Source organism: Melospiza melodia, chromosome 8 (genome assembly GCF_035770615.1).
Source record: "Melospiza melodia melodia isolate bMelMel2 chromosome 8, bMelMel2.pri, whole genome shotgun sequence".
In the NCBI taxonomy this organism is placed as follows: Eukaryota; Metazoa; Chordata; class Aves; order Passeriformes; family Passerellidae; genus Melospiza; species Melospiza melodia.
This window is the reverse complement of record NC_086201.1, coordinates 19,869,391-19,889,926: the sequence shown is the minus strand read 5'-3', so window position 1 is coordinate 19,889,926 and position 20,536 is coordinate 19,869,391. Positions and strand designations below refer to the sequence as shown.

Below are 20,536 nucleotides of genomic sequence, written 5' to 3'. Positions count from 1 at the left end.
CATTGGTCTTTTTTAACTGAGAAATTAATCCACATTACAGTAATTTGCTGTTTTAGTAGAAGTATTGAAAAAGTGTCGGGGATATTGTTTTAGGTCATCTAGCATGGTCTGCATTTCTTTGATAGTGCTGGTAGATGTATTACAGCAGGAATTGGAGCATTTGTTTCTTAGGCTTCTTGCTGTTGCTTGGACTGTACAAAGTCCAAGTACATTGCCAGCTTTCCCAGCTATGGAGACAGCCCATTTTGCATTTGCTTTAATGCCTCTTCTTTTAAGATGTAGCGTACATCTAAACCCAGAGGAGATTCTGCTAGGAAAAGAATATAAATGTTAGGTCCCAAAATCTGGTAGTAAGAGGCCTTTCTCAGAGAGGCAAATTTCCTCCCTCCATTGCCTGTAGAGTGTTTGGGGAAGTCACTTGACTGTAATACAAGACTGCTCTGAATTCCAGTAAGAAAAAAAAGATGCAGGGTAACTTTGTATGACATGTCTTAAAAGAAACGATTGCTTGCTTCTCAGATTCTGACAGGATGTGATGATGGTTGCTTTTGTTACCTGATCTGGGTGTTTCCTATATGTTATAGTCCCAGAAGACTGATGAAATAACTGCAGTCTTGTGAGGCTCTTTCTAATTTCTTGAAAATTTAGATGGTGTGGTCAAAAAAACCCTCAATAATTCCACTGAGATGTGGTTGAATCAGTTTTCTGTTCTGCTCCAATCAGAAAATGGGCAGAAAATTCTGTATTTACAATAACAGGAATGGAAAGGGCTCTATGAAAGCTTCAGAACCACCAGATTTTATCTGAAAAAGATGCACTCCTTTATCGACAACTTTTGAGATGTGATAAGAATACAGGTGTTGGAATTGTGAAAACGGTGGTAAATTTGAAGTTTAAAAAGGAGGACAAAGTCTCATAGTCTATTAGATTTCTGCAAATTTTGTTGAAGTTGGTTGGCATTTGCTGTAAAAGAAATCTGAATTAGTGTCCCTCATCTCTGGGAAAACTATTGGTGTTTCTCAAGACATTCTAGTCCTCAGACTTGCAATATAAACAGCATGTATAGCCTTCTAACCAGCTTGCATAATGATCTTCCCAGCTGATAGTTGAACACACAGGAATATGGACTTTGTGAGAATATATACCGTGAGTTTTAGCTTTATATCATGCAAGAAGTATTAGGTCTAGGCAAAACAATAAAAAATGTAATTTCAATTTCTTTTGTAGGGATTTGTGTGAACCCTTTCAAGGAGGCTATACATCTTTCTCTTTCCTCATCCCCTGTTTCTCTTCCTCATATGTTCATGGTTTCTTATCTAGTACCTAAGTCTCTAGGGTTTATTTTTTGGGTGGTTTGTCCTTTTTGTTCATCAGATGGACACAGCATGCAATCAGTTCTCAGATTTCTTAGTTACTGATCTCTGCAAACAGTTGAGATTCTCTGCATGATAACTGCCTTTATGTCTGAGCAAGTCTATAGGCAGTGAGGGATCACTGAATTATTTGTAGCCAGAAATTGCAGAGAAAAGGAAGATGCAAAGAGAACAAGCAGGAGAGTCATGTGTGAACTCAAAGCTGAATTTGTGGTTTCATGCAAAATGTAGTGCTAATGAACTTGAAAAGTACAGTTTTGCACTACTGTCTGTAAATCATAGCTCAGAAATCCAGTGTTACCATTCTTGTCTAATTTCTGAATGTGTTAGAGTTGAGAACCAAGCAGTGGAGTAGCATCAGCTAAAATCTGGGATGGAGATATGATTCAAGATGCACATAGGTAATTAACAGGCTATCTGGAAGAAGCAAAATGGTCCAATGGGAGAGGCAGTTAATATTGCAGAATACCAAGTATAGGCATTCTGTAGGTATGTTTTGACCCTGAAATGGCAAATCCAAGATGTTCAGATGGTTCAAAAGTGTACTTCTAGGACTTCTAATGACTTTTAAATTACAAAATACTGGATGTACTGTAGTTTTTAAGTAAAAATGCTATTGTTTTGTTTGCCACCATATAAAAGTTATAATTACATGATTGTTTCATTTTTCAGTTTGACTCTAGCAGAGTACCATGAACAGGAAGAAATTTTCAAGCTTCGATTAGGACATCTCAAAAAGGTATGTTTCTTTAATCATGGCCAAACCAATAAAAATTAGTACTGTCAAAATGAAGAGATAGGTTCTTGTCTGATAAAAACCCCAGTACTAAAAGCACTGTATTCCTTTATGCCTAATAATGACTTTCCTTTTGTTTCTGTTTGTGCAACTTTTCATAAACTCTGGGATTACAGGGGAGCAGTAATGAGTCCATCCAGTGTAACGCTGTCCTGGTTCCTTAAATCCCTCCAAGAGTGCTGACAGTGATGATGCCACTGATCCTGCCCTTCCCTTTCCTTCTGAGCTCTTGTTTCACAGCTCAGCGAGCCAGCCAAGTTTGATGCACGGGCTCTTTATTTTTGTTTTTTGGCCTTTAAGAAGGTCCAATTCACAGCATTGTACTTGTGAATTAATATAACATTTTCATTCTCTGCAGTATTCACTTCAGTTGTTATCAGTTAGCATATTGCCTATCACAAGAGAATATAATTTTCCTACTTCTATGGAAAATCTGTTCTCTATGTCCTAAATTATTTCTGCAGTTAGATATTTTACTCTTGTTTTTGACTCTTAAAAAACCCTTTTTCTTGAACCCCATCGTTCTAATAATTCTGTGTAGTGAGATAATTATTATATGAAGAAACTATTGCTCATTCAAGCAAAGATTTTGAGGAATGACCTGTAAAATGGAATGGCAGTTGATGCAGACAGAAATATCTCAAGAAGAGTGAAGAAAAAGGACTTACATGTGCTGAGTAGTAGTTCCTGAGTTGTTGAGTCAGGTAGTAGTGTTTTCCCTGTGAAATGTTGCAAGTCTGTTTCAGGCCTGTTCTCTTCAATGTACAAGCCACCTGTTATAAATCCTACTCTAATAAACTGAACTGGGCCCCTTGAGATAGCTGCAGCTGTTTCTAAAGAATATGACAGAAAGTACTTGAATCTGTAGTAGGAAATCTGCATATAATTTGCTGGCACTGGTGAAGTAGACTGCCCACATTGTTCTTCATTGTTAATAGTTTAGAAGCTCCAGCTTCACATGAAATTCTGTTAGGAAATTCTGTAGGTTTTTTTCCATGCTTTAACTTTATGGAAGTCTAATGAGGATTTCAAATGATGGATGAAATAAACTGTTACCAGGAGCATTTAATACTGGAATTTTGGTTTCACCTTGAGCATCAATGCTGGAGTACTTTGCAAAAGATGGAAATTCCTTGACTAAATGCCAGGGGCAAAACAAATGTTATTCTTAGCAAATCATACTTGACTATATCTGAAGAAAATAATAAAAATATATTCTTACATTGTAATTCTTATGTGTGATACAGATTTTGTCATTAACTAAGAACACCAATTTTGTTACCTTCATTTTACATGGCTGTATTTCTTCCTTGAGCTTCTTTGCTATTTACATTTCTTTTTTTCATGCCTTCAGCATATGCTGTTTTGCTGACTGTTCGTCTTCCTTTTCACTCTTGAGATGCTTTCCTGGTGCTCTTATTTTTGGTGCCCTGTACATGCTGCCACCACCAGTTTTCTTTTCCTACTGCTACCCAGGAAATTCTTTTCCAGCTAGTTGCTTTGGTCCTGGAGAGAGGCTCTTGTTTTCTCACTTCCTTTTATATAGCAGTGACCTGAGGCAGCTAAGCTGGTTTATTCTTGCTTAAAGGTATTCACAGCCTGAGTGTCCTAAATAACAGCTGGAAACAATGCAACCAGCCAGTTCTCTTTGGACTAACATTGGCCTATGAACCGCATTTTGAGAACCACTGAATTGCATAATATATGAACAAAAAGGTCCAAAAGAGGCATAACTGATGGATTTTTTTTTGTTAGCCTTTGGGAAGAACATAGACAATTGTGTGTATAAGTGTGTGGCCTTTTGTGAGGGGAGAAGGACTGAAATTCTTTATAAAGGACTACTGTGTTATGAAGAACTGCCTATCATTTCAGGGTATTTAGCAGAGAACTGCAGGGATGTGTGTAAATATAGAAAAAAGGAGTTTAACATTATATAAATAGGAAAAAACCCAACTCTTGACACTGTATGTTAGGAAAAATAAATGGTCCACCCAGATCTGCTGGCAGATCAGTGCTACTTAGTCCAGCTTTTAAATTATTAGGAATTTGATTTTCATTTCCTCCATGGAGGTTCATCTCATGTCTTGTTTTGGGATGAGAAGTTTTTTCCATCGCCTATGGGGGTGGTTTCAAGGTATTCACTGAAATCATCTAGTCCAGACTCCTCAATTCATTGGATATGTGGTCATTTAATATGTGTTTTAGTCATTCAAATACAGTTGTTGCTTCATGAAAGTGCTATATCATTATGGCATTTACTCTTTACCTTGCTGACTTGTGCCTCCATCCCCTTGTGCCATGGCTTGTTCCCCTGTTGCTTTTACCAACACCCCTGGGTTGTACAGAGAATAAATCGGATTGGAGAACTGATCTAGCTCCTTTCAGAAAACAAATATGTAAATTTTTTGGTGATGCTTTTTTCTTTTTTTTCCTTTTCTTTCTTCTGATTTTTTTTTTTCTTAAAGAAAAGATTGATTAGTATTCCAGTTTGGTATACCATGTTGCTGTGCTAAGGACTGTGCCAAAAAAACAAGAGGTGGTGAAGGGTGCTGCTACTAAAAAAATATGTATCAGATGCCAGGCCTTTTTCCTTCTCAGCTGAAATAATTCCATAATTATGAGCTTTCTGATATGGACTAATTTTATCTCCCCTTTCCTCAAATTTTCAAGTTCTAGAAGCACTAACTCTGAAATCAATATAACCCTGTCTACACTATCTTGCGATGACTATGTTTCTCAGTTTGAGTATAGATACATAGGTTTCCACAAATTAGGCATCATGAAATCTTTGTGATTCTAGAGGACCTGAATAAACAATTATTTCATCGTTTCCTAATGTGTAGAATAAAGATGAGATAAAATTAGGTGCTGAAATTAGTTAAGGAATGCGCTCCTACCTGACATGCTACTTTTGAAGTTGCGCTTAAAATCTTATGCAATACACATTCTTTATTTGTAATTTTAATAAGATGCAAATGGAAGAAACTTTTCTAATTAGGTTGGTTTTGGTGTCTTGTATCAGCACCTTAAGAATGTTTCTGCTGTAATGATGTGCTCTTTTATTCTTTTACTTGATTTGTACTTCAGCCTTATAGTATTTTACATATCTTTTCTTAATCTGTTGGTTTGTACAGAATCTATAATTGGCCATATCTCCATTTTTTTCTCTTTTTTTGTACATCAATTTCAGAGCTCTTCCCAGATAATTTATCTCCTTGGCTGAGGTACAAAACCCAGCTGCCTCTCATTTGAAATAGCATCCCTACAGTGCGGAACAAAACCATGAACATCCCATTACCTGTGGGTTCATGAACAGAAAAATTTCTTGACACAGGCTTTTGCCTTATCTTTCTGAATTTTTCTGCCTTTAAGAGAAAAGCAGTGCTTTCTTCTAGTTCAGCAGGGTTTTGTAATGTAATGTTCCTCCATCACCACTAGTATTGATGCAGGGGTAAAAATACCCTTTTCAAATGGGAAGTAAATGAGCTTTTATATTTCCTTCTTTTCATTTGCAGGAGGAAGCTGAAATACAAGCAGAACTTGAACGTTTGGAAAGAGTTAGGAATCTTCACATTAGAGAACTGAAAAGAATAAATAATGAAGATAATTCACAGTAAGAGTCTTAACTGTCTTAATTTTGCATGTCTGTTTTTAAAGTAATTCTCTAGTATCACATTTTTACCTATAGAAGAGAGACTTGTTCATTATTTCTTTTTGCATTTCTAAGTTTATATATGTATTTTAAACTCCAGTTTATTTAACCTTAACTAAAATTTCTTAAATTTAGTACAGTTGTTATTGTTTTTGTTGAATATGCAAGAAAAAACATACCTACACGGCTTATAGTGAAGAGTTGAAACTTGCTAGACCATATTATTAAGTTAAAAAAAACCCCACTTGTGAGATAACTTAATGCAGTTCACATAGTTGATAATAATGCAAGAGGTTTGATGCACCAGCAGCAATTTTGTGCTGCACTTAAAATTAGTTTTGTGTTTATGGCTCTGTGATTTATTTCCTACTAGATATAGGTACCTAACAGTAAAAAGCCATATTATGTTGTTACTTTGTACTTCACCTTGAATGGCAGTGTATCACAATGTTAAATTGCTGCATAATATGAACTGTTACTGTGTAGTTTTGAAAGTAATAATTACACTACATCATTAAGTCTGTTTTCCATCGTGACAAATCCAGACACTGCAGTTTCACCAACACTTTCAGCTGGCACTGTTGCTTGAAGGGAACTGGTTCTGCCTCTCCCTGGCTACTTAGCCCTGTTTGCTTTCATATGCTTGCAGTGGCATTTCTGTACTGAACCAATGCTGGAAATCAATCCAAATTAAAACCAGCTCCTGTGGTTTATTTTTCTGGATTAATTTTAATCCAGGATCAATTTCCTGGTCTAGATCTTTGCCCAGTTGCAAAAATACTTACGCTGCCATGAGGAGAGAGGGCAGTGCAAGGCTGGAATGAGCCAGGGGGAAGGACAGGACTGGACTTCTCTTTCTGCACTAGGAAATATTTATGAAACAGTAGCCTTAAGCCTTCAGTATTTATTTTTTACTTTTTAGACACAATAGAATTGTGCACACACTAAGGCTTTTAAATGTTAAAAAAAAAAAGGTGTGAAAGTGTCCCTAACTGTTCTGATGGTACCTACCATGCAGTAGTACAGAAATTATTTGTTACCATGTTGCTTTAGTGCTAATTGATAGCTAAACTGTTCTGTGTTTTGGGTATGAAGAATAATGGGTGTTGATACTTACATCTTGATGGCAGAGTATTTTCTTTTTTAAAAAATCCATATTTAAAATAAAAATATACAATACTATTTTAAAATAAATGTCCTACAACAAATAAACAAGCAGGTTAAATGACAACCTTTATAAATCTTCAGTGTTTGCATTAGAACAAGTTTAGTTTTTTTTTTTTTTAAAGTATCCTTCAGCAATAAGGAATAAATGGCACAGAAAAAGGACAGGCTTTGACTAAAAATACTGCATATGTGGGACAGAGAATGTCCAAATTACAGTCACAATTGAAAACATTTGCAGGAGATGGACAAGCTTCAGTCCATGGTGCAGCTTCACTGCTCATCATCTGCAGTTAGTGCCAACCCATTTTATGGTACAGAATGGAGAGCTTTAAACTGTGTGTTCATGTTTTTGTGGGAGTTTGGACAAGTATTTACCAAGTGGCCAAGCCACAGCTTATAGTCCTCATGTAGAAGAGAGAAGTAATGGAGAAATAATTTAGGTCTGTAGCCCCTGCTGTCTTTCCTAACATGTCTTGGTGATGTGGCTCTTTGGTAAGGGAGAGAGTTCTCAGCAAAGCAACTGCTGGGTTCTGACTCAAATCCTGTTGGGATTTCCACTTGCAGCTGTGCTGTAAAGCTAAGCCCATTTTCTTCCTGTTCTAGCAACAAGTCCATCTACCCATGGATGAGCTTGTATGTCTACAATTGCCCTGGAATAATGGGACAAGTAGAGAGTGCAGGTTAGGGCTGCCCTGGAATAATGGGACAAGTTGAGAGTGCAGGTAGGGCTGCCCTGTCTGGCTCTGGAGCCCACATGATGTTGGGGTGGAGGTTCTGAGCCATGGAGAGCCACACAGAGTAGCACAAGCAGTGGAAAGGAAGGTGGTAAGATTCACAAGATTGGCCTACTGAAGGTACACATCTGATAGAAAGATCATTAAAAAAGAATTGGGCTACTGGTCACATGACATCAAGTGCCTAATGATGCTGCTTCTAAATTTGTTTTTCTTCTACACTGAATACGTTATTTACTGTTTATGGTTTCCTTAAAATATTTAGCATTGAAGTATGTATCTTTCTAGTGAATAAAAAGGAAAGTTTTATTTCTGAAAGGGGCACAGTAGGCAAGAACATCTTCTCTCAAATACTACCTATGATCATACTTCTAAAACTGTAGAGAATATGGAAGGATAGGATGAGCTGTTGGCAGACTGGCCCTAAATTCTTCTTTAAAGTTTTCTCTGGAATATAACTGGCAGCTTGCCTTAGATTCTTGCCTTGTCTCATTGCTATACTAAGAATGTGATGAATATTCAGATCTCTTCGTCTGATTGGATGGAAGAATGTATTTTGTCTTCTATATATTTTAGGAGAGAGAGTGTGGTCCTTTTTCTTGGTCTGGCAGTATCATTTTATATTTGGAAGAAGTGTTTTCATTTTGCTTTTGCTTAAGTGTGAGCAGATAGTAAATTTTTTCATGTGTTTTCCCCATATTGCTGTTTCTGATTTGTTTTAACTTCTTAGTGTTATATAAAACCAAATTTTTTTAAAAGGCAGTAATATACATATCTAGTCATGTTTTGTGTGAAATTGGAAGAATGTCCTTGTTGTCTGTTCCAGAAAGTTGAAATGTGAGTCTTCTCTAAAATTTGGCACAACAAAGAGAGACCCATGTATCACATGTTTAAATTTAAGCAAGCTTTTCTTATCTTCAAAAAAAAAAATAGAGAAAAATAACAAAATGTTTGCCAGGATTGATTGTTTTGATGATAGTGTTGTGTTAGTATGTGTAAACTAAATAGTCAAAAGGTATTGGTCATGTTGTACAGTTGTGTCATAAGGTTTCTTGTGGTGTAATATTGCTCAGCATATTATATGTTGTTTCTAAAAAGAAAACTTTATTTGATGAGTAATACTAAGAAATTTGCATTTTAGATGCTACTTGTTTACCTTAAACAGAATAAAACCATTTTTTTTTCTTTCAAGATTTAAAGATCACCCCACATTGAATGAGCGGTATTTGTTACTCCATTTACTTGGCCGAGGTGGCTTCAGTGAAGTGTACAAGGTAGGGTTTGTTGAGTCTGATAAATATCATTTTTGAGCTATATACATTTAATTTGGTGGGGGGACAAAATGGGATCTAAGTAGAAAGACTGTACTGGGTTGACCAGGCTTCGATTAACCTGTGGAGGAGAGGTAGCATGACAGTAGCCTTGTCAATAGATTTGTGAATTACATGCTATCTTTTTTCCTCACTTTACTGGGTGTTATTTTTATCACCTTTGGTTATAACTTTGCCATATTCATGCATTTCTTTTTTTAGGCTTTTGATCTTTATGAACAAAGATATGCTGCTGTGAAGATTCACCAGCTTAACAAAAGCTGGAGGGATGAAAAGAAAGAAAACTACCACAAGTAAATACTAATTACTTACACTTCATATGCTAAGCTTAACAGCATTTTGTTGATTGTAGAAGGCTAATGTATCCATCTTCTTTTAGACATGCCTGCAGAGAGTATAGAATACACAAAGAACTGGATCACCCCCGAATAGTTAAACTGTATGACTACTTCTCCCTGGATACAGATACGTAAGTAGAACTTGGCAGGGATTTTAGTGCTGTGTATTAGATAAACAGAAATGAAGATTATTCGAACAAAAATAACGTATGTTCTTGCTTTCAGCCAAAACATTTAAAAAAACCCCATACTAATTGCAGAATTTTGTCTGCTAAATATTGCAGGCTTTCTATAAGGTGATGAAGAGAGTGTTTTGCAACACCTGACTGACATCAAAAGGCTGACATACCTTGGACAATTTTCCAAAACTAAATTGCATCAGGAGCATTACTAGCCTAGGCATAGCCCCTGGTGACTGGGCTGTACCTCTTGGCATGAAATTGTGACATCTTAAGGGATAGTTAAGGGATATTGATTTTGAGAAATGTGTCTACTATAAATAAAGAGGCGTTTCTTAATTTCTCATCCATATGGATGCAATTTCTCTTTTAGTATAAATGTTCTGATTTACATTACTTTTCATGAGCTAATAGTTGCACCATGTGTTCCATGAACAATTTCATTCATGTATTTTAATATTCAGGCAGCCATTATTAAAATTGTCAGAATGAAACTAGGTTGTCATGTCTGTTTCTGATTGTGCAGTATGATACATTCGTTCATTTTGTGTCTCTAAATTCTACCCCAGGTTTTGCACGGTTTTAGAATACTGTGAAGGCAATGACTTGGATTTCTATCTCAAGCAACATAAACTGATGTCAGAGAAAGAAGCTAGGTCCATTGTAATGCAAATTGTAAATGCACTACGGTATCTCAATGAGATCAAGCCCCCTATTATACACTATGATCTTAAACCAGGTAAGTGAGAAATGTTATGATTGAAAATGTAATTTATTTTTTATCCTTTATTTTGTTTGTAATTCGTGCCTGAAAATGCCAGAGTTATCTTCTGTGTGTCAGGGTTATTGCAAACAACTGGAAAAAGTATGCACTTTTCTTCAGAATTTCATTGCCAGAATCACCTGTCTTTTCTGTGAAAAATGTTTGTTACAACTGTTCTACTTTGCATTATTTTGATTTGAATTTGTAGGAAAAAAATCATACAGCTAATAGATACATGCATTGGTAGCTAGCAGTATAAACAGATAAGATCATTAGTAGGCTCAGTGCTGTCTGGTAATTGTGGGATGCTGATGTGTAATTAATTTTTCCCATATGTTTTTTTAAAACCTGTAAATATGTAATCAGTCACTTTCAGGATCCCAGCATAACCATTCCAAAACAAGGCTTTACATACAGTTTTCTCTACAATGAATAATTAATATATTTATAAACAATATTTGTCTTGATTCCATTGTCTTTGTTTCACCATCTTGCACGAATGATGCTTACATTCTTCATGTGCCTTTAATCTGTTACACTTCCAAGTTTGGGGTTTGTAAAGTAATTCTTAGTGCCAGGCTGTTTGCTTTCTGTTCTGTGATAAACTGCTCACACAGGTTTATTTTGTCTTATGAAATTGTACAGAATGTATTCTTAGTCTCATTATTTTTTGTTCTCAGAGGAACTTCATCAAATAATTTTTATATCAAGAATTATTGTACAACTTTAACACATGGAGTAAGAGTTGTAGGATTGCAGCAATTTCTTGGCACAATTTTGTGGCATATGCAAACAGTGAAAACTGTAGTGTAGGGTTCATTCTGGCAGAAAAATAATGAGACTTATTTGTAACTGGTATGTGGCTGCATTCTGATATTTCCTCACTCTATTTTGGTGTTTATTTGCTGACCAACCAGCTCCCAGATGAGAGAGCCATTTCAGATCATCATGGTAACCTAGAGAGTTGCTGAAATCGCACAGAAACTTATCATAGTCAAGTTACTCTAGACTTGAGGATGTAAAGATTATGTAAATGTGCCTCAGTTGGTTCCAGCATGATGCTAATAACACCAAGACTGGGGATTTGGTCATGGGTCCCTTTTAACCCAGGCTGTTTTGTGGTTCTGAGTCTTTGATTCTGTAAAATTGTCACTTGCTCTCATGAAGTTAGATGCTCTTGAAAATTGAACCTGGTTTTGAAAATAAAGCATTCTGTTAACTTTTTTTTTGAAGTAATTTTTCTTTTCCCCCTGAATAGGTAATATCCTTCTTGTAGATGGAACAGCATGTGGAGAAATAAAAATTACTGATTTTGGTCTGTCCAAAATAATGGATGATGATAGCTATGGGGTGGATGGAATGGATTTAACTTCACAGGGAGCAGGAACTTACTGGTAAGTCCTGGTTTGAATTTGCTGTTTAGACTTTGGATTATTGTTCAGATTTTATAAATGTAGTCTAATAAAGCAATTTGGAGAGACAACTAGGACTAAAAATGTTAACATGGATGGCAGACAGAGGTGTTTGTGCAGTACTGTGATGTTGATATTCCCAAATATGAGAAGAGTCTAACTTATAAAGTAAAATAAGAGAATGTGTGTGTGTGTGTGTGTGTGTTACTTATAAAGTATGTATGTATAAGTAAATGTGGAGATGATCACTGTGATTTAGAAACATGGTAACCTCTGAAGAGGCAGGTATTATTTCTTTGGCTGCTGGTGGTTGAACGCATTTGACAGAGACATTTGATGATTAAGTGTGGGTGCTTAGTACTTGGAAATTTTAGAACAGGTATTGCCAACAGGCAATGTCCTTAGGACAAAAGAGTATTCACTCTTCCTTCCTAAACATTAATGACAGCCCAGCAGCTGTGATTTATTTTTTGTGTACTTCCACGCTCATCCAAAACACTGGAGTTTTACAGCTGCCAAAGCATAGGTATGACAATAAGCATGTCATTGCTTACAGAAAATCTGGTTTTAGACTCTCTAAAGATGCAGATTCTTTATGGCAGAGTAGCTCTTTCAGCCTGAGTATGTGCTGGCTGTGTCAGTGGGTGGATTAGAAATCCTGTACTGGGCAGGTTGTTACAAGTCGTTTGCTCTACAGAGAAGCCAGTGTCATTCCCATTTGTTTTGCACCTCTTCCCATATTCAGGACTTGGATGTAATAAAGTTTTTGCCTTTTCCTTCAGAGTTTTTAGAAAAGGAAACACATACTCTTCCTCAAATGCCACTGTGCACATGCTGTGAGAAAATGATTACTCAAGTTGAAGCATTTTAGAAGTGTTAGGCTTTTGCTACTCTTTTTAATACTTTACCTCTTTAAACACCAGTTAAAATGTTTTATTTTAGGAATATATATCAGAAAAATTTTGCCTTTTGGATTTAATCTAGAATGCCTCAGGCACTAGTGGTGCTGGAAACTTAGAAGTAAAAAAAGATCTGTAATCATTATAGATTCATGATGAGTCTCTGCATTTGTAATTCATGCTTTCTCTGAGCCCAGAATCTTCATTAGGGAGGGATTGCACAAACTGTCTGCCCTATAGCCCTGTAAGGGATTTCCTCAGTCACTGGGTTCGGTTACCTGCCTTCCCAGGCTGTTAGGTTATATAATCTCTTGGTAAACTTCTAGATGTTTACATTAAATTTAGTTAGTGTTTTGTCCCCAGTAATCTGATTTCAAATGTCTTCTGTAACCTCAGTTCTCTGATCATTAGAAATCTAATCCTCTAATTTGCAGACTGTGTATATTTGTGGCCAGTTTATACTTGTTTGTTCCTGTGCTAACATTATCCTCCCTCAAGTAGGTTGTGGCCCCTTCCTAGTACTTGCACCTTCGTGTTTTTGTAGCCTTCACTTTTTTTCCCTCTGAACTATAGTCTATCCATTCTTCAGATCATTTTAGTAACATTCTTTGCATTTGTATCACTTTAAGATCACTTGTCTTGATTGTTGTAATCAGAATTGTAAACAAGTATTCCAGAAGAGAGTTTGTGATACTGTTTAAAATTGTTGCATTTTTATCTCCCTTTTTCTGCTTATTTCTATTTCTACAAATGTTTCTTCAAAGTTTCTCTTGAAGTCTTATATGTTGTTGACAACAGAGTGCCTGTTCTGTAGTTGTCCTAATAGTTGTTTCGCATTTTTCAATTTTAAATATTACAGTCAGTAATAGTTGACTGCCCTTAAATTAATACATATGGAAGGTTTTGTTTGTTTTTTAAAGAAAGTTCCATTTCATAAATTATTCTGTAATTTAGGAATGGCATGGGAACTTCCTCAACTTTCATTAAGTAAAGTTCTCTTTCTGCAAAATATAGGGACAGAAATAACAATCACCTTTGTCTATCATATACACCTCTGGGTAATGTTACCATTTTTACTAAAAACTTGGTTAAAGGATTTTTAAGTCATATTGATTCCTAACGAGGTCTTGCTGTAAAGTGCCCTATTTGGCTTTCAGCTTTTCTTGCTTTGATAGATGGCTTCATATTTAACCTGGAGTCACAATTTAAAAATAAATTATAATTGTCAATTTATGTAAAAAATGTTTGTATTTGTGCTTGTGTTAAATAGACCTCTCTATTTGACTAACTGTATAGAAACTGTGATATCAGTTTTGGTGGGTTGCAAGGTGTTGGAGTGCAGATTGTAGGGCAGCTGTACAATTGTCAAAAGCTCAGAGGTGTGTAGGTAAGGTGTTTGTACAGTTGGATAATTGAGCACATTCTAGAGATGCCATACTTACAGACTGAAATGCTGTTTTGTTTTCCAGGTACTTGCCTCCAGAGTGCTTTGTAGTTGGCAAAGAGCCACCAAAGATTTCTAATAAGGTTGATGTGTGGTCAGTTGGAGTAATCTTTTTCCAATGCCTTTATGGTAGAAAGGTAAGGAAATCTTTAGAAAATCTAAAGAGTTTTAGTGTAGGTGCCTATTCTCACTAGACTGTAAAGACATGAATCTACATGGAAAATTACTTGTGTTACTTTTGGCAGTGTACATTGATTTTGCAAAATCTTAGAAAATGTTGCCTGTAACTTTTTTTATTTGCAAGATAGTTGGCAGTTTGTATACTGCAACAACTTACTATAGGAGAAATATTTATGAAATCAAAGTAATTGGATAAATCTCCTGAAAAAAATCATGTGCTTGTTTTGCAGCCATTTGGCCACAATCAATCACAGCAAGATATCCTACAAGAAAATACAATATTAAAAGCCACAGAAGTTCAATTCCCTGTCAAACCTGTTGTAAGCAATGAAGCCAAGGTAACTTTTACTTTAGTCTCTGAGTAAAACATTCATCTTGAAGGATTCAGCTGTAAAATTGTTGTTAACCCAAGAATGCTGTAGGACATAATAACTGTGTAGAAGAACGTACTTGAGAGCTAGTATGTGGATGTTTTTATTTAAGCAATCTTATTCTGGGACTTCTCAAAATCATGTACTTCAAAGCAAAACTATATTTATACATTCCAGAAATTTGCAAGTGGTTTTTAAGTAGGCCACCTCAAAAATGGTCTGCTTTACTTTCTCTCAGAGGACCTTATGTGTCTCACTCAGGCTGTCTTACTAGAAGTTCTTGTGAAATGCTGCTGCTAACAGTAGCAATCTCTTTCTGAAAACAGTGGATGTTAATTCTCTGCAGCCTTATTGGCTAGGAAAACTACTTGACTACCAGGTACCTGAAGGATATGGCCTCTAATACGCTTCCCTTTGAAAGGTTGTAGTGTGTGCGTATTAACTTATGTCTGAGTTTAGAAACATGAATTTGAGATTAAGAATCTAGAAGATATTTTGATGCTGATTCAGGAAATAAGACTGCCAATATAGTTGCTCTGCCGCAAAGGTGTCAATTTCTCTACACATACTGGCTATTCAGAAACAGAAAGGTGGTTTCCCAAATGATTACTACTGTCAGCATCTGTAACACAAATCCAATTCTGTGAAAATAGAAGAAAATATTTTGTGTTACTTGCTTGTAAAAACTCTCCCAATTTTTGAAAGATATATTCACGTCAAGAGCAATTGATGTGCTCTTTGAGGAAAAAAATGCTAAGATAGTAGAATGCTTATTCAAGTTTCAGCAACTAATTAAACATACTTAGATTTGGGACACACCAAAAATTTAGGAATGTTAAGATTCAGCTTCTAGGATTAAAAAGAAAAGAAACATATTACTACAGGCAGTAGCTTCCCAACAAAATAAGTATTTTGAGTACATAAACTTGCTGTTACAAGTGGTGGTATATTTCTGTTAATTATATTTTCTAAAAGTAGTGTTAGTGAGAGAGTTGCAGTTAAAGTTATGAAAAACTGGTTGAAGAATTGTAGTTAGAATTGGGTTCTTTTTTTAATTGAGGTTTTTGTTTGCTGTTGATTTTTCACTGGCATTTGAAAAAACTATCCCTTGAGTGCAGTTGACAAACACACATCATGTTACTGATACCTTTACATAGTAAGAGTTTATATCTGTGTCTTTTAACTTTGCCTTTCTTTGTCATTAATAGTTACTATACGGAGGATGTTAGGAAAGAGGAGACAGTTCAGGATGGAGAATTGGCAACTTTTTGCATTCCCTGTGTATTTGCATGGTCTGTTTGTTTGAAAGACTAAAATAAACTTCCAGTATTCTCAAGTCATATTAACCATTGTCATGATAGCTGTGAGAGAGAGGGAGAAATTATTCTCTGGTGTAAATGCTGTAAAACAATTTCAGACTAACTTCTTAATGTAGACCATTTACAATGACTGTGTAGAATCCAAATTGTTTTTCAGATTTATAGGCCTGGCAGTTGGAAAAGAACAGCTTGTAAACTGAAATTCTGATTTGGAAAACACAGAGATTAAATAAATATGGAACCTCAAATGACATTGTTAGTTAGTTTTCAGACTGTAACCATCCTTTGATCCTCCTCACTGTTTCCTGTTTTGTGCAGTGGTCTCCTTTGCTTCACACTAGTGTGGCTGCAGTGCCACAAAACTGTGAAGTATTTTAAAAACATTTCAGACACAAACTGTTACTCTGAGGATCTTGAGAATAACTGTTTACAGTTCATTTGTTTTGAAGGATTTACTGTGAAGAATTTGATTAAAATCTGTAATATCCAAGAACATGTGAATATCTACTAACAGATGTGCAGGATTTTTATGTTGTACCTTGTTCATGCTGGATATGCAAATGTTAGAAGTAAATTCTAGCATGATTCTTTGGAACTTGTATCACAGATTTTCTCCTTTAATCTCCAGATTTTAATTGGAGCAAAGAACAAACAGCTGAACAGATTTATCAAAGAAGACATATGTAATTCTTTTAAATTAAGTTCTAAATTAAGTAATGATGTGCTAATCAGTTCTGTAGCAATAATAAGGATTTTCTATCATTAAATGTTGAAGGCCAGGCTCTCGGGAGACCAAATGTTCTGTGTGTGCTAGACATAAAACTAGACAGAAACTTTCAGCATAAAATTATTGGCATAGGTCATATGGACCTAGATGTAGGGATGACATAGTGAATTTAGCTACAGAGTTTTTCAATTGATCAGTTAATTTTAAGCAGGTGTGATTGAGTTTTTAATGGGAAGAGAGTTTCAGCAAGGTAGTGGTTTCCTAAATATTCTTTACATAATGCCTATTGCGCATGGCAACCATCAGTGTCAGTTTCATGTTTTGCTATACCCTGTCATGGCACATGTGGAAATGCTTGTTTTCAAAAGTCAGCTAAAGCGCTGAAATTCTGTCTGTGCATCATCCACCTATTCTTCCCCACTCAATGGTTTTAGAAGCTCATTGGAGAAAGTAGAAAGGTCTCCTTTTTCAGTCCTCTGGCACTTGGGTTTTATTCATCTGTTCAGGCATAAAACATGCAAAAATTTAATTGGGTGAGGTGCTAATGTTTTACTTGTAAATATAGTTCCTAAACATGGAAATAAATATTTGAAGTGTGATTATTTGAGGCCAATTAATTTGCTGATTTTTTCTTTCAGCCATGATGTTATATTTCTTCAGTGGGCTCAGCAGCAAAATGTTACATTGTCACTTGAATTGAATGATTTAAGAAAAATAATGTGTTTAGAAGCTTGTTTATCCAGGAGGACTTGCCTATTTGCCTGAAAGCAAATAGAAGTATTTGGAATGTTACTGTAACTTTCTACATTTCTTTTCTAGGCCTTTATCAGACGCTGTTTAGCATACCGAAAAGAGGACAGATTTGATGTCCACCAGCTGGCTAATGATCCTTATCTTCTCCCTCATATGAGGAGATCAAATTCTTCAGGAAACTTGCATATGACTGGCCTAGCAGCATCCCCTACACCACCTACTTCAAGCATTATTTCGTACTGAAATTTCTCCAGCTGAGGAATGGGATGATACCTTTGTTTAGTTTTCAGATGCAGACTTGAGCTTGAAAGCATTTGAGTGTTTTTACACAGGACAAGTTTGATAACTGTGTTTTCAGACTGAAGTCCTCCTACATAGTGTCATTTGTATGATTGGAGTGGATCATGGACTGTGAATAAATGTGCCCTTCTGAGAAACACCGTTAAACATCGAAGGATGACACTTCCTGTTACAAACTAACAGGTATACTGTGTTTAAGACTGAAGAAAAGGTTTTTAGTTTTTTTCTGGGGAACATTGTAAATAATCTTTTTAATACTTTAAAGTGCATTTGGTGGATACTGGAAAGTTCTAACATGAAGGGTAGTTTTTCATTATTTAAATAAAAAAGGGTAGTGAGTAAATTTGAAAACACAGGAAAAATTTTGTGCCTGGTTATGAAGTAAATGAACTGCCATCTTTCCACGACATTGATCTTTCAAAACCAAAGTAAGGAATGTGAGATGGTGAAAGATAATGTTCAACATCAGATTTTTCAAATAAAATTAGAGTATTTTGTTTGGCTACTCAGGCTTGTACCTCCAAAAATGTTGTGGTGTTCCACTGAATTTAGATTGGAAGGGTGATATGGAATTCCTGGTACTTAGTTCTCAAATAGATTGCTAATTTTGAAATCCATTCAGTTTTTTTTAAATACTATACTTGCTGTGGTATTGAAACTTGAGAAACCTTCCAGGCTTCTAATAAAAGCAAGCAACAGTATGAAACCAAATGCAAACAGGTCATGTATAATGTTCTATGCAGGAATAATGATAAATTCCCTTCTAGCTCTACTGTAAATTGTTGTACAGATGTCACATTTTCAGTTAAATTTCAGCAACTTATTCCTGTACAAATGTTTAAAGTATGGCTTTTTCTAATTGGATATTGTATTTTTTTTAAGTCTCCCTCAAGGCGCTTTTAATTGCTGCTAAATGACGTTGCTTTTACTTTTACAAGAGTCAAATGACCTCCTTCAGGTGCGAGTCAACTGTACGAGAGATGGAGCAGAGGCAATCGTTATCAATCAAGGCATGTACAGCGATCTGTGTTGGCAATTTACAGTACAGTTCCTTCAGTCCGTTCGCTGCGTTCTCCTCCTGCAGAGCGCATCAATAATAGGTGTAGAAGTTGCTCATGGTTATTCTCTATTTCTGGAAGTTCCTATCAACAAGGAAATGTTTCTTGTGGCTTGTACAGATATTTTAAAATGTGAAACATTTTCTAACTGCCTTGTATGGTAGAAACTTATTTTTCAGAACAGTGTATCTCTCTCCTGTTCACTATTCTTTTTACTATCCCATTCTTGATGCTGAAATACCTATATGTAATTTTGTCCATGTTGCAGAAAGAGGAGGCTGTATTACCACAGGTTTTCATTTAGTATTGTACAGTTAAACTGTTGCTCTTGTTTCTGATGTTGCAAGCCATTTTGTTTTCATTGTATATAAAGAAATGTTAACTGTCTCTTTAAAATGCTGCTGAATTGTAGAGAATGTAGCCAAAACAGTAATAAACAACAGGCAGTTGAAATTTCAAGGTTTTCATTGTGTGCTTTTACCTTTCAGCATAGGGCAAATCACATAACCATATCAGCGAGCAACACAAAAATACTTAAACTCTTCTTAATTACCAACAAAAGGCCAATAATATAATAATTAATTTAAGTAATATTGGAGGTGAAAGGGGAAGATTCATGAAACTTAAAACATCTGTCATGATGAGGTAACCAAAATTTCATTTGATTGAATGGACTGCACAGTTACAACTTGTAAGTATTTCAGTGGTTCTTTTTGAAATATTGAGCTGAGGGATAACATTAGCTCATAGAGTTATTAGAAAATTAGACTCAAACAGAATACTGCGACTCCATCCTTTCCACTCTCTACAGCACAAGGCTGAGTGCAGAGTTCAAGAAAAATGTGCTATAGCTGTAAGTTCATGTTAAATTTCATTCCTTCTTATTCTGCATGTTGGTAACTGAAATAGAATTGATGGTTTTACCACCTGAAAATACGTTGGATAGTAGAAGCTGTGTTTTTATTTTGTGAAGGCTGGTCAATATTTTGACTTTCTGAGAAGTGCTTTTGAGGCTCGCTGGAAGTCGGGAAATGCACGGTGGCAGTGCGGGCACCGGAACAGCGCGGCCCGGGGAGCTCCGCGCCGCTGCCACCCGAGTGGCAGCCTGAGCAGGTGACTGCGTGTTTTACCATCAGCAACCCCGAAAAGGAAAGCACGTTTTGGTATTTAAAGCATCCTACGTGTTCGTGCTCCAGCTTTGATGTCCTCCGGATTGTAGGAAAACCACAGGTCTGAGGCGGGGCCATCAGCCTGGCCAGGCAGAACACGGCACATCCAGCCCGGCCAGGCAGGACACCAGGACAGGGCACGTCCAGCCTGGGGAGGGAATGCAGGTCCCCAGCAGCGTTTCTGCTTCAGCCGTGCCCTGAATTCCGGCCGGGCTGGAGCTGGGGGAGGAACTGCTGCTCTGGGGCAGAGGGGCTGGAGCTGCTGCTGTGGGGCAGAGGAGCTGCGGCCCGCGGGGCCTGGGCCGGGCGGGTGCAGCACCGCCCCCGCAGCCGTTGTGTGGGAGGAGCGGTTCGGCAACGGAGTGGAGTTGCCAGCAAGGTGAGAAGTGTTTTTTGGTCTTCTATTATTCTTCAAAGAGCGCTGAGAACTTGGTGCTCTTCTCCAGAAGTGGGATATTGCATTGGGAAGGGAGACTGGAGAGCCTTGGCCTGGCGGGGTAGGGACCTGGGCAGTGTATCAGGACAGGGGAGCCTCAAAATTTGCAGCCAGTGTGGTTAGAGAGTATCCTAA

At 36.6% G+C, this 20,536-nt stretch overlaps 1 protein-coding gene across 2 annotated transcripts in view; it reads left to right on the top strand.

Annotated features, from left to right (window-relative positions):
* TLK1 (tousled like kinase 1) overlaps positions 1-19,255 on the top strand; it is a 68,407-nt gene extending 49,152 nt beyond the window's left edge. For both annotated transcript variants that reach the window (XM_063162115.1, XM_063162114.1), the window contains exons 12-21: positions 2,046-2,112; positions 5,685-5,782; positions 8,915-8,996; positions 9,255-9,346; positions 9,433-9,522; positions 10,140-10,309; positions 11,592-11,727; positions 14,114-14,225; positions 14,499-14,606; positions 17,505-19,255. In XM_063162115.1, the coding sequence (XP_063018185.1) occupies positions 2,046-2,112; positions 5,685-5,782; positions 8,915-8,996; positions 9,255-9,346; positions 9,433-9,522; positions 10,140-10,309; positions 11,592-11,727; positions 14,114-14,225; positions 14,499-14,606; positions 17,505-17,681 (1,132 nt within the window). In that variant the 3' untranslated portion in view covers positions 17,682-19,255. The remainder of the gene's footprint in view (positions 1-2,045; positions 2,113-5,684; positions 5,783-8,914; positions 8,997-9,254; positions 9,347-9,432; positions 9,523-10,139; positions 10,310-11,591; positions 11,728-14,113; positions 14,226-14,498; positions 14,607-17,504) is intronic.
* Positions 19,256-20,536: the final 1,281 nt, after the last annotated feature.